The following is a 21590-nucleotide window of genomic DNA, read 5'->3' as shown; positions in this document are numbered from 1 at the left end:
GCTTCTTAAGTAACCAGAAAATGAATACTAAGTCTCTACTCCTGATGCAAACAGTAGGTGATGTAATTTCACCACCAGTCTGTAATGCCACAGGTAAGCCTTGGTTAACAGATGCAATCTAGCCAAGGCAAATGCAGCTGAATCGTATAATACTAAAAATATAAATCAGGACGATACACCCATGGTCACCCGGGTTGTAGTCTGACCTGTGGTCATTCCTGAAAAAAAGAAAAAAAAACACACACACACAGCCTCTTCCACTCCTTTTCTCTCTCTCTCTCCACTCACCTATTCAAATAATGTCTAGAGAAAGCCAAAGAACATAAAACTTCAAATATAAAAATTAAAGACCAACATACAATGCAATTCTTGTTAGATGGAACAGGGTAATATGATGTTTACTTTGCCTCCTCTGACGATACCAAAAAGACTCGGCACAGACTGCTGTGGCTTTGTGTTGTTCAAGCCGTAAATGGACAGTATGCATTGTCTACTACGTGTGCATGTAACGAGGAGCTATTTACAACCCAATGTTGTACTGGAATGTGATTTAATTGCCTCTTGATGTATAGACTATACATGATCTACAGTTACTTTCTCAAAATACACCTAGACTAATGGAGCAAACCATCTGGCATGCTTTGTCAAACAAGACACGGCAACCTGATGCATGACTACAGTTATAAATTAAGTTTATTTGAAAAATAAAAGGCAGGTGTTCTTGTTTGTTCTGCAGATACCTGCATTTACATGACAATGATCCCTTTGTGTAGACCAGAATAAAAGAGGCAGGATAGAATGACCTCAGACAGACTGTGTAAAAAATGTATTACCTCTCATCCATCTGCATTCCATCATGGACATTCTTATAACTTTTACTGCCAAGGATGGCCAGGTCTCCTGATAGTCCATTCTCCAGCCTTTGCATATACAACCTGTGGTACCATTCAAATGCAACTAATGAACTTGGCTAATAAATCATGTAACTACACACAAGCCAGACATCCCTGTCTTAAGCCAGCCTCTCTTTTGCACTGCAATATCACAAGACTCTTTAAACTAACATGGATCAGGATTTTATGACCTAGGCACTATTACTGAACAACATACAAGCAGGACAGGACAGAGTACTAGCAGGTACAACAGTGTGCCTTATGCTGGCATCTTTTAAAAATCATAATAAGAATAATACAATTATAAAAATCAAACATAAACTACTATTCAGTAGAAGCACACTGTATTTGCTGGTAGGAGTAACAGCTAGATAGTCCCTGCATGTATACTTTTAATGTGATATATTAATCTCTGCAATAAGTGCTTTACAATGGAACTTTATATTTGTACAAGGTTCAGAATGCTTTTGCAAAGTTGTAGGAAAATGGGGTTGGAAAAATGGCTTCCATCATTCGCTAGTCGAACATGGGTTGGCAGTAATAACGTTTCACATACCTGATAAAAAGGTTACTATTACATCAATGAAACCACCATTATTAAATAACTTCTGAACTACATTCTTTAAATACTACTAGAGGGATGTAAATCACTGCTATATGGATGTCTGGCGCATAGGGGTAGATGAGGTATATAAGCTTTGAGTTGCATCAGTCTGGCAGCCTCCTATGTGATATTTCAAAACTCCTGGAAAGTGTCAGGGATCGGGATATGATGTGAAATTTAAAGAAGAATTAATTAATCAAAACTTCATGAAACTGAGGCTAGCTTCTAGCTAGCAGTGGGAGGGATACTGTAATAGAATTTCTTTTTTGTGTTGTTTACGTGTGTTTAAGTGACGATGTGGAGATCATTATTTCTACATTCTTTCAATAAGGGAAACCTCTGGTTTTCATTAAGTTAGGACATTCACTAGTTGTTTGACTATAGTTTTGGGCCTAAGTCATATATAATTTCATCTTTACCTTGAAATCGCATCATAGCCTACTGCAAGACTGAGCGCCTATATCATTTAGTGCAAAAGGTTTGGGTGTCCTTTCTGCGAACATACTTCATAAGAAAAGGTTGCCAACCTGTTTCTGAATCAACCATGCAACCTGCCCCACTTAATCACACATACTGTATCATTGCCGTTCTAAAACATACTCTGCCTCAAAGCAGGATCCCTCAGTCTCAGCACCCTGCAAGGGCAAAGCAAGCCTTGTCCTATGGCTTATTGGCAAGGAATCCACCAGGAATTGTCTTCCTATACAATAATATATTATATTCACAATATTTCAAAGTAAAAAAAAAAAGCCAATAGCATCATGCGTATGCTTCAAATAGTAATAGAAAATACAAAACAAGGATATTATATTTGTAAAAAAACAAACAAGCAGACATGATGAACAGAGATAATCCACTGGGGGCAGAGATGGAGTCTTGGGGGCAGGGAGTATAAGGTGCTGGCTACGCCTCACAGCTGAAGCGGGAGAGGGGTGTGGTCCGACGCTGCCAATGGAAGGGAATTTGGTTGGGAGTGGGGGGGGGGGTGGGCTTCAGTTGCTGTTCTCTTTGGTTGTGATGGTCACGAGTTGTTTGGCAGCCTTGGCGATGTCGTAGGCGCACTGGATGACCTGTTGAGTCACCAGCTGCATATCGGGACTCGGTCCGCCCTCGGCCGGCACCGCCTTCCGGCACTCGCTCTGCAGCCGCTGGGCGCTGGAGGTCAGCAGACGCAGGGCGATTCGCACCATCTCCGAGCGCGGCTTCTGAGGGAGACGGGGCAAGGCAAGTTTATTCATATAGCACAAATCATACACATTGGTAATTCAAAAGTCCGTTACAAATGGACAGATAAAAAAAAAAAAAATTAAAAAAGAAAGTGAGGTGCATCAAAACAGTTAAAAGAGCAGAGGGGTTGGGAGTGTCTTACGAGAACAAAAAGCCTCTGAGAACAGCTGGGTTTTGAGTCGAGATTTGAAACTGGCTAGAGTTGGAGGAGAGACATGCAGACAAAGATGACAGTTGTGTTGAGTTCAAACAGGATCCCGGAGGGCATAGGATGGAACTATGCTCCCTAAAGAGATCCTCTGAAGAGATGAAGAGATGCACTTTAAAACGGGGTCAAAAACATGTACTTGCCTTGGGAAAGAGAGCCGCCATCTCGCTCACAGCCACATGAATTCTTTCTGCGCAGGGTACAAAACTGTGAGAGAAGGCATCAAGGAGAAAGCGAGGTTAGAACAGGTGTACAATCACGCCAGGCAACAATGGCCTCCGACACATTACCAGATTAAGGAGAGCAAAAGCCCAAGTCAGAAAGGCAACAACCAAAGAGGGCATGATGTGAGGCATCCATTTGTAAAGTATCACGTGGATTTCTTTTTTAAAAATGAGATAAATACAAATTGTACAATATCCGAGTAACTGTGAGCTGAACTTTGCAAGACCCTTACACTTTCAATGCAACTTACTCAGTCAACAGCATGCAGAAAGGCATTAAATGACACACCTGATGGTTGTTAGTTTCCAGTTTGGACACTTCGGCATTATATCTCACAAAACAATGATTCTACGGCCAGCACAAAGCAGGTTTTATAGCTACCACTAGGAGAAGCTAGAAAGCAGCGCACCTGGACCTTCTTCACACAGTCCTACATCACCTGCACTAGTAGACACTAGTCTACAGGAGAGTACCTACAGCGTTAAAGTCTGTAGTCAGAGTAGTTTTGAAGTAGCGAGGATTTCCCTGATTTGTTTGCGTTAAAGGAGAAACAAAACAAAAGAGACAGAAACAACAGCAGAGGAAGGTCAGCATGGTGGGGCATCACAAGGTGTGACTCCCTGTCAGGTGGCAAAGTTAGGGGGGAAAAAAACATGTTGTTTTGATGTTTCGGGCTGTCTGTGGTCATATTCCACACGCAAGATCATTTACGACTTCCTGTTTGCAAAAATAAAAAATATGCCTCTGGGATGTATTCAGCTTCTGTAGTTGATTTGTTTTTTCATGCTTTTTACCAAAATTAGCTCGCTAACTTCACGAGGCAGCCTCGCGATCCACCCCCCCTCAGGCCGACACGTGTATTGACAGACAAACAAACCAAAATAAAAGAAACAGGGCTGGGCGTGAGAGACATGGAATCAAGAGCGATGGATTCACACCAATTCCTGAACCAAGTTGATTTTGGCTACATACACTAACTCCATGTTCTCCAAATGCAAACATCTTATCAGTTTGAGATGAACTGAAGTGAGGCCATCTTAAAAAAATAAAAAATAAAAATAAATAATAATATATCAATTTCTCTGGGTTATAATATCCCTCAAACCCACACCTGACACAGAGCACAGCAGAGGAGAGTATGGATGAGTGAGTGAGTGATTGATTGAGTTAGTGAGTTAGCCGTACAGAGAGAAAGCCAAAGACAGTGTTAGGAGGAGAGGAAGAGAGGGAGAGGGAGGAGAAACTGTGCCTGGGAGACAGGGACAGAGGCCAGAGTACCAGGAGGCAGGGCTGGGGGTCTGCAGGCCTAAGGGCCTCAGGGGGGATGAGGGGGCCTTCTCAGCCCAGGGGACCAGTGTGCTGAAGCAGCCCAGACTGTGCCTGAGCCCGCGCACGCACTCCCGCTCCGAGGGCCTGCTTTGCACACGCAGGAACATTCCCCGACCGAAACACATGTCGTACCCGACCACAAGGGAGGAAGAGAGATGGGTGAAAGTGTGTACAAATAAAGAGAAGTGGTGAGAGAAGAGAAACAAATGATGAAACAGAAATTTTAATAAAAGTTTAAACAGGAGGGAAATGCCGAAATGATAACTTTATGGGAAGTCGAGGAAGCGAGACTTAAATAAAGAACAGAATTCATTAAAAAACATCAAACACAAGGTCAACATGATACAAAAAAAAAAAGACAAAGAAAAAAAGAGGAACACGAGAAACAGAAAGAGAAATTCAGGAAGCAGATGTTCTAATCAGTACTGTATTCTCTCTCTGAGGTGGCAATGGCGAACAGGTCAATCTTACGGAGAGGGTTTGGACCCTGCAGGGTGCCTGGGCTCACCTGTCATGCTTGTTCTCCTGGGCGGCACGTAGCAGCTCCTGGATGTTCTTGGTGATCTGCTCCGTCTTGCGGATGACGTCCTCGGTGCTGGGCAGGCTGGGGTCGCACTCGGCCTCCAGGTCGTTCAACTCCGGGATGGAGCCCGTCTCTCCCAACCAGCCACTGCTCCTCAACCTGCCCCTCCTAGCAGCCCTGCAGAGAAGAGGAGCAACACATGAGGGCATTAACTAGACATCAACAATCAACTGGGAAAAGAACGCATCGAATGCCGTTGTGCACCTCATAACAGGGGCAACTGTTATTAGGTTCTTCTTACCATTTATGCTGCTGTATGCTAATTTATTTTTACTTAAGTAAGTACACATTCAGTCTGATGTAAGAGATCTCTAATTGAACCTTGTGAAAGCCCCAGGCTGGTTGCATACTTGCATACTTCTTTTTTTTTGGACAACAGACCAAAAACTCTGTAAACTCTGTGTGTCAGACTATCAATATTCATGCTGTCTATATGAATAAAAAAACGTTTCACCTGCACATACTTTAATTGTAGTTCATCATTTTTGCAATATCTGGTTCGATCCTATCCCTCTCTGGTGAGACACATCACAGATGAGGAGAGAGTCATACCCACTATCCTCCAGATCGGCATCATTGAGCGTGTTGTCATAGTCACCGTCCAGGACACTGCTCTGCTTCTCCATCTTGGAAGTCTAGAGGAGTAGGGAAGGAAAGGGAGAGGACACACGGTAACACAACAAGCAGCCACGGGACCATGCCCAACATGCAGACTCAAGTGCAGAGAACCAGACTGCTCCTCCACCTGTGGAGCAGCATACCCACACGGAACAAACCCCTTTAGAACCAGAGCAAGGAAGCACATACAGTAGAAGAACATGTCCTTTTTTCTCTCCAGCAATAATGACGTACGAGGCAAATGCAACAGAACAATAGCAAAGTTAAAATAAAGAAAAATTAGAGAAAAACTCTCCGCTCTCTGAAACATTTGTAAATCTCTTGTCGTCAAGTGAAGCAGACTTATATATAAATATATCTTGAAGATTTGGTTTTGAAGTTTTGTTTCAGATGGCCCGGAGAGGATTTCTCATTTAAATACTGCGAAGCAACTTAATAAAGCAGCCCACACTGTGAGGTGTAGAGAATGGGGAATTCTGATAGAAGTTAAATGGAAAAACTCTCACAGGTTTTCTGTTGAGGCTGCAGCTGCTTGATGTTATCAAGTTATTCATCCACTGCCTCGATGTCCATGTTTCTGAAGTAATAATACCTGAATTGACTGCTTGGCTCAGAGAATTACTAACAAAAGTGTGTTGGCTGGGTTTTAATAACTACATTTATAGATGATAAATGAATAGCTAAATTGAAAGCACACATGGACTGAACAGGCTGGAACAGGAAGGTTCTGTGCTTCCTCTGTCAAATAAGTCAGGTTAGTCAAATTACACAGAGGTAAACCATTACATAAAAGTGAGATCACCACATTTACTTGTAACACTCTTTACCTGTGAAACTCTCCAAGTGATTTAAACTCTTATGTACATAGACAGTACCCCTAACGAGACAATGATTAATGAAAGATATTTGAAATTCTCTAGTCTATTAATGAATCATCAGAACTTGCTTGAACAGACTATCCTGCAGGTTCTGATTACCCATCATAAGGGAGGAGATTTTGCCATAGTGACGAATCACTGAACACAGCAGCAGGGTTGATATGGTGGCACACGGTGTCCCTGTCACATATCATTACAGCGCACTCTGGTAGTTTCCATGATAACCTACTCTGGGGGTGGACGTGATGTATTTTTTAGCTTAGCACCTGCTGTGTCTGATTTAATAACAGACCACTTGTGAATTCCAGAGCAGTGGGAACAGACAGACCCTGGAAGTGGGGAGGTGGGGTGGTGGGATGGGGGTGAGGCTGGGTGTGGGTGTGACATGACATGACACGAAACCAGAGTGGATCCAAGCCCAAATGTGCCAAAGCAGCCGACCCAGGGCGCGCTGCATTCTTTCAGGACAGCTGAGGGGAGGAGGCGGGGAAACATGGACAGTACTGCACATTCCCTTCACACACCATCCAATCATAGCACATAACCCAGACAATTAAACCAATCATTACTTGCAGTCTCTCATCCAATCATGCTACATATTCGACACACCCCAACCACTCATTCACTCACTCACTCGCGCATTCTCATAGGAGCAAGCTGGAGTGCCATTATTTTAAAAAGATGTGTGTTGACACAGTGTGTGTAGGTGAAGACTTTAAATTGAACTAAAACCTGCCATATTTCTTCAAATATTACACAGCGAAATATGTGGACTTTTCTGCACATTTCATTCATTGTCTGCTGGTGTGCTTAAAATCGTGCCCCTTGGCTCTGTGCATGGATTCACTGACCTGATCCCAGCACACCTGAGCCGATTCAGAGACTCAGGTGTCTCGCTGCATCAGCTGAACTCTGCCCATCCCTGCAGTACATAGGCTACCGCCAAAAATAACTGCCAGTCACTGCATGCCCTTTACACAAGGGATCTGCTTTAATAAAATAACCTCACACTGTTCCAGAACATTCCTTATGGACGCTCAGTGGTAGTCTATCCGGTTTGCCCAACGAGCTTCAGAGCATGCAGTGCAGCGATCCATCCACAGTGCTTCGGGGCAGAGCAGGCCAGTGCAGAATGGGCCCAGACGGCAGTAGTGTCAAAGGGACCACACACACTGCAACTGTCTGAGAGTGGATGAGATCTTGAGGAGGATGATGGGGGGGGGGGGGCGTTGGTGTTGATGGCAGCTGAGACAGCCTGTATAAGTCATGCAGTGGGTAGAAGGGAACACACTGAGATGATGGAGGGAAGACCGTAAGCAGCGAAAGGGAGGGATGAAAAGAACAAAAAAGAGAGAAAAAGAAAAGAGAGAGGAGGTGAAAGTAGCGCATGTGGTGTTCTCGTTCGTCGCAATCCCACCAGGCATAGAGCAGGGCGAGTACTTAACCCTTCGCATGACCTCGTCCTGCGCCCAGAGCAGGGTGGAGAGAAAGGAAGAAGGGAGGGAGAGAGGAGGAGGAGGCCACAAACGTGCCCCTGACGATCTACAGAGGGGTTACAGTGATTTACTCGAAAACACACACACACACACACACACACACACACACACACACACACACACACACACACACAAACTGACAGAGGGAATGGGTAAAGGGAGGAGAAAAAAAAAAAAAAAAAAGAAAGAATGTAAAACTAAAAGGCAAAGAGAAGGGTGAACATGCAGTTACAGGTTAATAGAGAGAGATAGAGAACAATCCCTCAGGCAACACATTCTTCCCCCAAATTCTTCTTGTTTTTTTTTTCCTTTTCTTGCTGTAACCAAACCCGCCTCAGGTGTTGCAGCATTCCAAAATGAATCCAGGATGACTAGATGAAGATCATATTTACCTTCTAGCCACAGGTGTTATCAGTGAAATTGAAAACTTTAAAACTATGACAAAAGTATTCACTAAAACAATGGTCTTTTCAAGCAAAAACATCTTTAATGTGTCATTCCACATGTCTTAACCTGTTATCACACTTGAACACCACTGTCTCACATAAACGGTGCAAAGAAATATTACAGGTGATCTCAGTTGGACAGAACTGACAGCAATAGCGAACAGACAGAGCTATACAACATGGTTATGGATGTCAATGTTTTTTTTTTAATGACAGTCCAGTCATACTGCAAGACTTTTGATGCAATACTTGCTGTGTGGCCTAGCCTGGTGTTCCACTAGTATAGGCTAATGCAAATATTAATGGAGAGACCAAACCACATAGGCAACTAACCAGATTGGGGGGTAAAAAAAAAAAGCTAAATTAGAATGCCCAAAATGAATGAAAAGCTACCAAAAACACTGTCATCGTAGGAAAAGCAGAGAGAGCTGAAAGCTGACATGAAAAGAAGAGCACTGTATAGACGCACACAGACAGACAGACAGACAGACAGACACAGACACAGACACAGACACAGACACAGACACAGACACAGACACACACACACACACACACAGACACAGACACAGACACAGAGGAACAGAGGGCCGGTAGCAGGAGAGAGCTTTACTTACATGAGGAGGGAAGTGCTGCAGGGTGGGGAGGAGGTCCTCGGGGTAGGGGGTTTCCCCCCGGGGGAGGTAAGGCTTCAGACCGGAGCCTGTCTCGTACATAGACATGGGCCGGCTGCCGCGCACGGACGGACGGTGTTTCAGGGCAGAGGAGGAAGAGGAAGAAGTGGCGGTGGTGCAGGAGGAGGAGGAAGAGGAGAAGAAGGAGGAGGGGGGATGAGGAAGGCAGGAGGAGGAGGAGGGGTAGTCGGGCCCGCCCGGGGCCTGATAGGAGTGGACGGGGCCCTGGCGCCTGAGAGAGGAGTTCTCGCACTGCAGAGACTGAAGCTGGAGAGAGACAGGGCAGCGAGAGAGAGAGAGGAGCGTCACATGGCCCACAGAACACACCACACGCACACGCACACGTACACACTCACACACCCCAACAACCCGGGCGCTGTCCTGTAGCCAGTCCCCATTTCTAGATCACTACGTCAAATGATTTTGTTTTACCCTAGTTATCTATAGCCTTTCCATCTCCTACAGCCAAGGGGTTTCACAAGGAGATTGATCAGCACTTCACACTTGCAGTCTTGAAAATGTGAATATGAACCTCAACCATCTCATACGATGTTTGGCATTGTACTGTACAAACCCAATACCGACTTAGAAGACTTCCAATTAGGTGTTATACTGGAGGGGTTAACTGGACATGCTACCCAACGGAGGTGATCAAAACAAAAATGAATGAGCGCAACAAACTAGTTCAAGCTGCAAGCCAAACTTCTCACATTCAACGGCCAAGACAGTCATGCAGATCAGTAGTGAACAGGCAGTGACAGCAAGAGAAGCATGAAGATGCCAGAGGAAGCTCCTAGAGGTCATATAGACTACTGTAAATAACTAATGGAGGCCAAATACATCCTGTTCCAACGGGCACACACCTATGCCAGCCCACACAGCAAAATAACATGGGTTATATAACATTACAGTGCTATAAAATAACTGCCATATTCCAAAGGTTTACATTCAATACAACAGAAAATAGCAGGCAATGTTTAGATGGTCTCGGGCCTGCCAGTGGTTATCATACACTGTCAAACCTGTTAGCACACATTGTGAGACAAGCAAAATCTGGGCAAACATCAGACATATGTGTGCTTTGCAGTGTCTCTCCTAAGACACTTTACTTTGAAGTGCTTTAACACTGGTATTCAGTACCAGCCCTCATGCTCTACGGGCTTTTTTAAATTTATACTGTACTCTAGCTATAAACCAGGAGCTTTTCTTCCTCTGTGGGTGAGGTCAACATTTTTTTGAAATGCTGCAATGAACCAATGAAATGCCGACCAATTCTAAGACATGCATCATGACAACCTTGCTAGTTCCACCCAAAATAAAAAAACACAATAGCAACAACAACATGCTATACACAAAAAGTACCTGAAATGAAAGTGTACAATTCAGCCAGTGGCATTTCTCAAAAGTCTTTAGCCAAACTTCAAGGACATGCCTACACCTCTTACATTTTGATGGCATGTATTAAAAAAAAAAAAAAAAAAATGGAATAACAGTAAAAAGCTGTGTTATCTGGCAGGTTTAGGGATTTTTACCCAGTGTAGTTTATACATTCATTACACCACCTTGACTAACACTTTCACAAAAATGGCAGGGTTGGATGTTAGAATGACCAACACGAGGTGGGAGAAAAGCTGCTGTTTTTTTTTTCTTCTTTTGAATGCGTTAGCCAAGAAACCGTGATCATGAGGTCACATAAACATTTCATGACACAATGTACAAACAGGGAGCAATGTTGATGGGCCGTTGCTGAGAGTCAACGTTACTGGTCGGTATATGCAGCACAGTTACACAAGCCGATGGGTTTTACGTTGTTAGAGGGGCATGCTGGTTAAGTCCGGGGCCAGAGGACACAGCTTGAATGAGTGGTAAATAACATCTCAGGTTTCTCCCATGGGCAAACAAAAACACAAAACCAAAACCTAAACAAACTTAAAAATAGCTCATTAGTGCAGCAACATGAGGTGCAGTTCTTGCTGACAAGATTGGACAAGACCTGGGAGGGTGGGGGTGATATGCTGACACCCCTCCACAGTGTGTGTGTGTATGGGTGGGGAGGGGGTCGGGCTGGAGGATGAGGGGGTGCTTGGAGGGTGTGGAGGGGAGAGGAAGAGGAGGAGGAGTAGGAGGAGGAGGTGGTGGGGATTGAGGTGTCACTTGGGCTCGGCTGGTACCTTTTTCTGCATGTGGCGCAGCTCGTCGCTCAGGTTGCTGTTGACCTTCATCAGCTGCTGGATCTTGGCCTCGGAGGCGGCCAGCGCGCTCTTCACATCCTGGAACTCCTGTACGGACACAGGGCTGTCCGACAGGTCAGAGTCCAGACTCTGTGGAGGGGGATGGCAAGCAGGCGATGGGGGGAGTGGTGAGTTTCTGAAGACCCTGAGCTCAGTGCAAACATGAAAACAAACTAGTGCTGTTTAAAGAATTGGGGTTTGAGGGTTCAGGGCATACCTGTACAACCAAATAACAGAAAAGAAATTTCCTGTAGAACCTCAGCCAAATTTAACAAATTTTCTCACTGCAAAATCCTCAATGTAGACATTGTGGCATTCACAGTGAGTTATGTCCATTTGTTATACGAAGGACATATTGTGGCTATTTGCTCATTGTTTTGAATGTGGTCTCCATCTCTGGCTGATAAGCAGCAAGCCTCGGAGACAGCCATCTGCCATCTGACCTCACAGAGGGTCAAAGGTCACCTTAGCCCGATCGTTCTTCCCCGATGGCTCTAGATCCAGGTCCTCATCAGAGGCCACGCTGTCGTAGTCTGGCTGGTCGTTATCCTGCCGGTCGTCCACCGGACAACTGCTCACACTCTTCAGGATGAGTTCGACATTATCGACTTCAAGAGCAGACAAACGGAGAGTTTTATATTAGGAGATGAGGATGAGAGAACATTGTTTGGGTGGGGGGGGTGTATGTTTCTGTTCCATCACTGAAATGTTTGGCCTAGGTGTAGCGTATCTCCTGTACCTCTTGGGCTTGTGACAGATTTTCCCAGTTGCCTGCGCTTGGCATCGCTCAGTATGTCGATGACGAGAGTAGCAAATTCGTGCGCGTTGAACCGGGCGAGTTTCTGCCGTCCCTGCATTAAAAAAAAAAAAAAAAAAAAAAATCTGTGGTTATATCACTGATTTGTAATAACTTTAAAAGTATACATACATGCATACATGCATACACACATACACACACACACACACACACACACACACACACACACCTGCTTTCAAGCGTGACGAAACGTGCACACATCAGGAGGCAGGGGGATTTTACATGCTTTTCATAATCTCACTAAAGCTTTCACATTCATGCAAGCAGCGTTCTTACCAGCTGCACAGTGTGAAAACCTTTAGCTCTTTGTGAATACGGTGTGACATAGAGCAGCATGAAGAGAGAAGGCCTTGTGCAAATCTGGGGTGTTAAAAAGAAGGGTAGCGTATTCAAAATAGACATGCCTGGTTTCGCGTTGATGAGTACTCTGGGTTGACAGGAAGGAAAGGCACGACTGTTGTCTCCGTTACCAAGGTGCTGTGGTTCTGGGTCGTGAGCCAAACTGCCAAACAAACACACACACACACACACACACACACACAAATTCAGTAAACAGTCAAGCTCATAAAACAGTTAAATATGTTTAGCATTGATCTTTCAGTTGACATATAGCAGCTAGAGGAGGACAGGTGTTCTTGTAGCTCATCCATGGAGAGCCAAGTGTGTCTCATAGACACATAGCAGTGACTTTGGCTCGAGTACAGCACTATGTGACCATTGAACTTGTCTGCAGCACAGAGCAACCCAAACCAGATGCCCCAGTGAGGGTTGTTGACGTGGATTGCTCACCGGCATCTGTTTCACGCCTGTCCACTTCGTCATACACGTCCATCGCCAGCTCCTCAAACAGATGATTACTGAGCTGTGGTCATTCACACACGTGCACACAAACACACACACGCACGCACACAAACACAGATTGTTACCACTAACACATTCATTAAAGGAGCTTGGTGTTGCTGAGAAAATGTTATTGCATGTTATTTTGTACTTACCGACTGCAGCTTCTTCTTCGCCGCTTTCGCCAACTCTGACAAATCCACACTACTGTTAACAGAGAACAAAGGGGGGGGGGGGGGGGGGGGGGGGGTCATTCTCTTCTACTCTGAGGGCAATATTTAAATGGTGACCATTTGTGTTTACTTACATGTTCCTTTTACCCCCCATCGAGTGCAAGCAGTGAAAAGAAAGATACACCATATCACTTGGCCAAATCTTATCACTACACGTTTTTCTGGCCACATTCGCCTTGAAAAGTGTACTTTCAGTGTATAAGAGCTCAGTTACAACAGGTGTTACGGACCAGTGCTGTGCAGAGAGAGGCAGATGGCCTTAGGCCTAAAACCATGCCCTAACAGGAACTATCTCTGCAGAAAAATGTTTTCCCCCTCTCTTTTTAAAAAAAATATTTCAGTGCCACCTGCTTCTAAGCAAACTCTACACACACAGATGGTGATGGGTGACGGGTCAAAAGCGTATGTTTTTTATTTCTTTTATTTTAAAAACCCTTACCTGTCGGCCAGTTGAGGTATAATGAAGTGTTCGCCATTCTTGTGATCTGTAGGGGGAGGGGGCTCATGTTTTCATTGATATCATCACCCAAACAGACTGTACATGCCACTGAGGGCTATACAGATTGTTCTATTGAGGTTTTAAAAACCATATTAAATGTCCAAGTATTTCAAAAGCTTTACTATGTACAGGAAAACAAGCTAGTATGTGCGTGCGTGCGCGCGCACACACACACACACACACCCAGGATAATATTATGGATTAACTATCAAAATAAAAGCTGAAGTACAGAAATTTCCTCTAAAGAATATCTCTGAGGTAGGTGAAACATGCATAAAGACTAAAAACAGCTGATAAAGTTCAACAAAATGCATTTCACCCACACACAGTCAAATTGCACATGTGGTCAAATAGCCATTTTCATGATACTTACATCTGAGAGAATGGGTGGGAAAAATCCTCATTTTTACAGTTATAGTTTATCACTCAAACATGCCTTTGAAGACAACGGAGATCGTTTCCCATACATATTAAAGGGGCATTACTGCGGTTTGCAAGTTACCTACACTAGGTGTGATATGACGTGAGCAATGGAAAAGTCATAACATGCCGCTTTAGTAAGTTCAAACATGCATGACACAACAGAATCCCTCTGTGTGATGAGACAGTGAACCGGGGTGTGACTCACCTGGCTTCCTGCCACATAAGTAGAAGGCCAGTCTGTCTGTGAGCTCATACTGGATCTCCACTAATCGGTCTGCTAGGTCATGGTGTCCAGCTTGCCTGGAGCAGGAAAAAGAGGTGTCTTTCAATGGTGTTCAAAGTTGTTGTGTTTTTACGATATCCTATTTAATGAAGTCATCATCCATGTGCATAATCATAATTTGTGCTTTCCAAAGGAAGTAGGACAGATGCCGCTTTTTTTTTACATTCATTGACACTGAAGGTGTCCACCCGGGAGACATACAGCATAGGAATTTGGACATGATAAATGCATGCATCTTGTTAAGTTTCCAACAGTCAGCAGGAAATTGAAAAACTATTACATTTAACGGACATTTCAGGATACATGAATCGTGCCATGGTACGTCTTGTGTCTCTTGACACCTTCACACTAATGAATGTAGCATCCATCCATCACACCCAGTCTGTGTGGTCAGTACCTTGCATAGTCGATGGGCGTGTAGCCGTTGGTGTCGGGCGCGCCCGGGTCAGCCCCGTACACGGTGAGCAACTCGCCCTGAGACAACTGCCCGGCTTTGGCCGCCACATGCAGTGGCGTGTTGCCTTTCTCCTGTCGGCGTGAAAGCGGATGCAACATTCATGAACATGGTGAGCTTCCCCGCTTGCAGACAAATCAATATTTGATTGTGCGGATACACAATACCCCCAAAAAATTGCTCTACATCCACTACATTGCATGCCCTTCTAAGAGCATTCAAAATCAAGTGCGGAGGAGAGCAGAGCTTTCCATTCCACATGAAGCGGCCTGAATTAGAGAGCCTCCTCTCCTGACCCCAGCTACAAAATGTCTGCTCAAGCCCCATCCCGGAGCGATCTGTCTGGGTTTGGATGAGAATGAAGGGGATTTTTACCGGGTGGAAGAAGTTGGCCTGAGCTCCCAGTGACAGCAACCGTAGGCAGGTCTCCAGATTGCCAGTGCGCACACTCGAGTGCAGTTGCTGAGAAAAAAAAAGAAAAAAGGATTGATTTATTTATCTGTCCTACTGCAAATGTCTCAGAACAATACAAGGTCAACTGGAATAAAAGATGGAGACACATTGCAGTTGCTCGTCTCTGTCACCTTGCTCAAGTCCTTAGCTGTGCAGCTGTCTTCATCTCTACAGGGCATCCGATGGACGAAGGCCAACATCTGATATTTAGCCTTGATGAACTCTGCCTTGTTCGGGCTTCGGGGAGAACAGAGCACAACTACGATGATTACATGGACAAATGGGGTGCAATAACAAAGCCTTTACCCTTCAGTTTGAGTCATTATGAATGTCAAATCCTTAGTTTTCATCAGACCAGTGTTTTGCCATCTAGTTTATTTGCTCACTGTTATCCATTCTTCCTTTGTTTAAAATGATTTTTCTGCTCATGTATTTAAGTAAGTGCATATCTCAAATACTATATTAAGGTTCAAGCTTAAGACCTTGGTGATGAACCTTGACAGTGTCATATCAAGCGATAAAAAACATCAGTCTTCTTCCCAGCTAGAACACAAGCACACTCAGATTCATTGCCCGGCCCAATTTTCTCTCACCACTGGTCATGAACTAGTTCCTTTAAGAAGCCTTTTGGAACGCTTACAGTTCAGCGGGTAAACCATTGCCACAGGCCATACGTTCACAGAGAACTCATGAAAAACCGGCATGCCTTCACTGTAGTTAATATTGGTTTGTATGACAGCACCACCTAAATGACTGAAAGTACATTTTGGGGGATTGTAAGCTTTCTCCCTGATCCTTGAGGATAGACTAACAGCACATTCAGGACTACGTTTCCCGAAAGGGTCGCTGAGCAACCACTGTGGTATCTGTGGAGAGAGAGGGTTCGAAATGATGGTCTCTCTCTCATTTAACATCGGCAGTTGTTCAACAAGGCTTTCGGAAAATGCACCCCAGGGTAGGACTGAATGAAGAGTAAGACTCTTACTGGACTTTGTCCTGCGGGTTGGCCTTCCTCTTCCCGCTCATGATGGAGGCTGGGTCCAGCAGGGTGTGCTCCCAGATGGAGTTGGCCCCATTGTTGTAGAGTGTCTGCACCATCTGAAATCAGACAGGTTAGCCCATGAGGATCTCTAAACACTGCCATTTTCTTGGCAAAAGAAAACCAAAGAAAAGTGTTGTTGGTGTTTGAAACAAATCCGTGTACACAATGATACAGGACATGTTAGTACCGGTGACAGTGAGCAAAAGCAATAAAGAATGTAAATTCTGAAAAATCTTGTACTGAAATTCACAAAAGACGCCACTTTACAGCACTATTGTTCTCTCCCAACATGATTGTCAGTGGTCCTCCTGTAAATGGTTGGCTCTGTCTTAAAACCCAGGCTCGCTGGCTCTACAAAACTGGTTTGAGAATTATTCCTTGTAGCAAATCATTGTCCTCGCTCCTCATTCATCTTTCATCATTCATGAGATACTCACTCTCTTTATTAAGAGGTCAACTTGAATTAAAAAAATGTGAATTTGTTTGCCACATTTGTGCTCTTGATGTCTAGCTTGAGGGGGAGGCTCTTAAATAGAGCTTATTATGTTACTGGATGCCTGGTTAGCCACAAATACAGGGACGTACTCAAATGGCAGCATAGGGTTTAATGAAAGGATAAAAAAAAATTAAAATTAAAAAAGTCACAATGGAAAGTTATATCTCAGATTCATAAAACAATGTTTTAACTGTTGAGTGCCTCGGCCCATGCCAGGAACATTAGCTCACTGCTTCTTTTGGCAAACAGAGGAAGCTGAACAAGGCCGGCCCTTACCCGACAGGATGCTCAGACAGAGAGGGGAGTGGAGTAAGACGTGGAACTGAGTTGCATATATGCTGAGTTTGCGTGTGAGTGCATCACATATACCAAAGTGAGAGGCCAGGACTTATCTGTGGGTGTGATTGAGTGTGCATAAACTATAACGGGAATGCCTGTGTGCGTGCATAAGTGCAGATGCATGTCTCACCTGCACATGAGTTGGATCCTTACCATTGAGACAGATGTGTGTGTGTGTGTGTGTGTGTGTGTGTGTGTGTGTGTGTGTGTGTGTGTGTGTGTGTCTTACCTGTAACTGAGTAGGAGGCCACGGCGTGTGTGTCAGGTGTCTGACTTGTGAACTGTGCCTCCCCAGGCTCCGGTGAACACTGCAGCATTCATCACATATTAACACCCCTCTGTTTACTGAAGCCCAGCGGGGATCTACAGACAAACAAACAAACAAACAAACAAACAAATCAGTATGGATTCTCAGGGCCTTGCCGTTAACACTGCCTCTTACAAACCAATATGTACTACATCCTCTAGTGATGGGCAGATGTCCTACACGCCAATGTAAACAATGCTTTTGCCCAATCAATACCTCCCAAACTGATCCTTAGAGAACTGTCTCAACATACGGGGAGAGGGAATAATGACTGTCAGAGCACCAAGAGATGGGGCATGTAAGCATCCCTAGTTTCACTCAACAGCCTCTGGCATCACATTAAATATCTCTGAAATATCTCAAAACGACTCTTTCTACATTCTATAGCATTACATCAACCTTTTTGACTCAGAGAAAATAGATAGAGAGGATAGGCCTCCAAATGTCCTGCAGTGTGGAGGAAAATAACTAGTTTCAGTATGTTTTCCAGACTATTGAAAGGAAAGGCATCTTAAAAAGGTCCTCATCTTGTTCCCCTAGATCTTACATCACAGCTGTAGCCTATATGAATAATGTTATATGTGAGTAATTCCACCTGCACAAATCTACTGTAATGACAGATTTAGCAAAGAATGAAAGACAGTGGAAGTCTAAATAATAGTAGATACTATTCTCTAAAGACAGGGGCGCCTTCACATCATGCTTTGAGCAAACAGTGAAACGGCCTCAGTTGCAAACACCGGTGAAAGTGGTTTCATTTGAAGCTTAATTTATGCTCTTCACCTTTGTCAGAATAAAGTGGGATTCTAAAGTACATGCCAGACAACTTGTCATTAATACTGCAAAAAATACTGGTGACAATATACTGTGCCAACAACGGGGAAAATGGTGCAGACTCACCATTGCTCAACAGATCAGCTCCAACTTCTCACCCTAACTGAAAAGAGGATGTGCAGACTTTCTACTTCCTTCTGTGGCGGCCTCAAAAAATCTCGTCTGTTTTTTTTGTTCGTTTTTTTAGCCAAGCAGGGTAAGAGCTTTGTCATTAGCGGGGAAAAAACCGACATCACACCACAGCACATGGTGATGGTTACACTGTAGGTCATAGTGAGGAAAAGGCAATGGAACTAGTACAGGGCTCAGGACGTCACACAAGACATCAGTTGTTTTTAAGAGGGGGTAAGCCACATAATACAAGGAAGGATAATTACAAGCAGGCAAGGTGTGAAGGCACACGTCTACGAGGAGAGCTGCCGAGCTTCAAAGGCAGCAGGCAAGCGGAACAGAGAGCAGACGTGTGCGCCTAGAGCCCGGCGACACACGCATGTGTGTGTGTGTGTGTGTGTGTGTGTGCCTGTGCATTTGGGTGTGAAAGGGGGTCAGAGTGAACATGTGCATGGGGGTTTGCTTATGCATGTGTGCACACATTACAGTCAACAACAAAAACAACCATCTCAAACCAAAAGGAAATGTTTTTCAGATATAAAGAAATTCCTTTATCTGGCTCACGTAGGTAAGTAGTTAAGGAGTTAAAGGGATAAGTAAGGAGGTGGGTAGGTGAGTGAGTGACAGGGTCAAGGAGGCAAAGCTGTACATGAGATACTCTAGAAGTAGACTGACCATTAAGTGATTAGTGGACATCCCTGGCTGCCCCAGTCCTCCACTTCATGCCCAGTTACTGGCTTAGACAGGCCGATTACTCAGGCCACCCCTGTCTTAATGCAGTCCAGCCTGACCTGTGCTAATGACCGACAACCTGGTTGTCTTAATAAACAAGTTCTAACTGTCTCCAGCTATCAAAAGCTCTCTCTGCTGGTGCTTTCCAAGTATATGATCTGCCATCTCTTCTGCAGCGTTATCTGAGTTCCCCTTCTGACCAAAGGCATACTGTTGGGCTTCACTTCCTTTCCAAATGACATTTTTCATGATGGGCTTGACCTTTGGCAAAATCAGGCATCATATTTTTGTGCAGTATCATGTTTTTGATGATGTCCAACAAATCTTCAATATATCTTACACATATCCTTTAACCCAAGCATACCAAATGAAAACGCCACACTCTGAGAGATCAGAGAAAGAGATTCCTCTTGCCTGCAGTAAAATCATAATGTTATATAAAAAATGATTCATTCATATTATTTTGAAATGACACAGAAACGAGGTAGGCTGGACAGACAAACAGGCCAAACCGACAGTGGCCTTGAAAGAACACTGAGGGGCCCATTTTACTATGGACAAGAAAACCGCCTGCAATCAGATATGTTGATATAGTTGAGTAGACACCTTTTAGGGAGGCAGGCTGACAGAGCGATAATATTTGGGGGCGATAGATGAACAGTCGCGGAACAGCTGCGCAGGCCGTGGGCCAAAGCAGAACACCTGGTGTGGGTCACTGCCTCTACTCACCAGGAGTAAGGGCTGCTGACAGGCCCTCTCTCACAACTGAACAAGTGCCGTGGCAGGCTAAAATAAAACCCTGAGACAAAAAAACACTAAAAATATTCCCATCCCAACAACAACTGTCTTGCAGGGGCAGCCTGGGCCAGCTGGTGTCTGAGGCGTGACTGATTGAGGGGCTCCCTTGACAGCAGGGGAAAAGGACTGACGCCAAACAGCATCACAAAAACCTGTGTCCTGACGAGCTTGGCGATGTTGTCACGTTTCAATTGTCCGTGTCGAATTACCTTTACCAATAACCTTACCATACAGAGGGAAAATACATTATACACTATACAAATAACCACTGCATGTCATATATTGTGAGACATGGCAGCTGAAATCAATAAAATAAAACGTAACGTCGGCTAGAAGTAATTGGGTCTAAAGTTATCCCATTAGGCTGGGTTCAAAGCGTGGACAAAGAAATATAAACTGATACAAAACCGAACAGCACAATGAGGAAGAGTGCATTGAATGGCAGCGCCTTCACTACTGCTGAACACTATCAAACGCTCTAACGTAAACGGTCTTTCATGCCATAAAATAAACCATTGTCACGAACAAGCAATGTATAGCAACCCTTTTCAAAACACAAACAACAAGGCACATATGTAATATAGTTCATATAACACATAATACCGGCTGACAAGTTAAAATATTTGACCGTACACCTAGCTGGGGTGCACAGCCAGCTAAGACTGTATAGTTATATTCAAATCAACGTGACCACACACAACTTTGATGTGTTCAACGTCTATATCGTAAATCCTCCCAGATTCTCTAGCACGAGCCACGCGTAAGGGAACATATCTCAATTGTTCTATATTTATAGGCTTATTCATCTTATTGTCATCATCACGTCCTCCTTCCTATAGCTGGGGCTGCAAAGGAAATGCTGACGTTAGGTTAGATTAGCTGCCTCCAGTTAGCTATTCTTCTAAGTAAGGTTTCAGATAGCGAGATGCATCATATTCGCGAAACATTCTGGGTGTACATACTTTTCCTGCTTGCGTAGAATATAATACTTTCATGATGGACAAAGTGGACACGCTGGATATTTTATCCTTACCAGAAACGCTGCAATCGGCGCAGACTTCACTGTTTCGTAGTCGTTTCGACATCCTTTTCGCGTAAAATGCTAGCTAAAGAACTACCGTTAGCGCCAATAAATCCCAAAGGTCAGGGGTTTGGGTATTTTCTTTTAAAGTCATATGGTCACTCGAAGATACAAGAAAATTACAAGTGTATTCCTCTTCCCTTTTCAAGTTGTTCATGTATCAGCCTGATGAAGGGGCCCACTGACCCAAAGGGGCTAGCTCAGGACAGACTGAGCAAATGAGAAGTGCAACCAGCTAACTAGCTGACAGCTGCAGTGCAGGACGGGAACAGCAAGGGAGCCAGCTAGCTACTTGGGGTTAGGATGTATAGAGCATTCAGTCATTATTTAAGAATTACATGACATCTTTCGTTAAAATGTCAGAAACCATGAAAATTAGAAAGGCCAGTTAAAAATGGTCGAATGCATTGTATTCTGTATGTGATTTATTCAATCTTTA

At 44.2% G+C, this 21590-nt stretch overlaps 1 protein-coding gene across 5 annotated transcripts; it reads right to left on the bottom strand.

Annotated features, from left to right (window-relative positions):
- Positions 1 to 675: 675 nt before the first annotated feature.
- git2a (G protein-coupled receptor kinase interacting ArfGAP 2a) lies at positions 676 to 21468 on the bottom strand. Of its 5 annotated transcripts, none has more exons than XM_031570487.2 (20): positions 21104 to 21468; positions 17518 to 17651; positions 16397 to 16509; positions 15543 to 15648; positions 15334 to 15420; positions 14902 to 15032; positions 14427 to 14521; positions 13739 to 13784; positions 13374 to 13379; positions 13222 to 13273; positions 13016 to 13088; positions 12631 to 12728; positions 12149 to 12260; positions 11875 to 12017; positions 11350 to 11499; positions 9122 to 9445; positions 5622 to 5704; positions 4995 to 5186; positions 3076 to 3139; positions 676 to 2702 (listed from the first exon to the last, which is right to left on the bottom strand). In XM_031570487.2, the coding sequence occupies exons 1-20, from the start codon at positions 21153 to 21155 to the stop codon at positions 2490 to 2492; spliced, it is 2274 nt and encodes a 757-aa protein (XP_031426347.1). In that variant the 5' UTR covers positions 21156 to 21468; the 3' UTR covers positions 676 to 2489. The 5 variants fall into 5 exon arrangements, with proteins under 5 accessions (XP_031426347.1, XP_031426349.1, XP_031426348.1 ...); XM_031570489.2 differs by lacking the exon at positions 21104 to 21468 and adding an exon at positions 18496 to 18887; XM_031570488.2 differs by lacking the exon at positions 13374 to 13379 and having other exon boundaries at positions 21104 to 21466.
- Between the last annotated feature and the right edge of the window lie 122 nt (positions 21469 to 21590).

This window comes from Clupea harengus, chromosome 7 (genome assembly GCF_900700415.2).
Source record: "Clupea harengus chromosome 7, Ch_v2.0.2, whole genome shotgun sequence".
In the NCBI taxonomy this organism is placed as follows: domain Eukaryota; kingdom Metazoa; phylum Chordata; class Actinopteri; order Clupeiformes; family Clupeidae; genus Clupea; species Clupea harengus.
Note: the sequence above shows the minus strand (reverse complement) of the source record. Positions and strands in the feature narration are given on the sequence as shown.

Bases quoted from the DNA above. Each gene is read 5' to 3' on its own strand.
- git2a (XM_031570487.2), bottom strand. From the start codon at position 21,155: ATGTCGAAACGACTACGAAACAGTGAAGTCTGCGCCGATTGCAGCGTT. The intron at 15,033-15,333 runs GTAAAAATCCCC...TCACGCCGACAG, and splicing joins AGGCCAACTTCTTCCACCCG to GAGAAAGGCAACACGCCACT. The intron at 3,140-4,994 runs GTGAGCCCAGGC...CTTCTCTCACAG, and splicing joins CAGGAGAACAAGCATGACAG to TTTTGTACCCTGCGCAGAAA.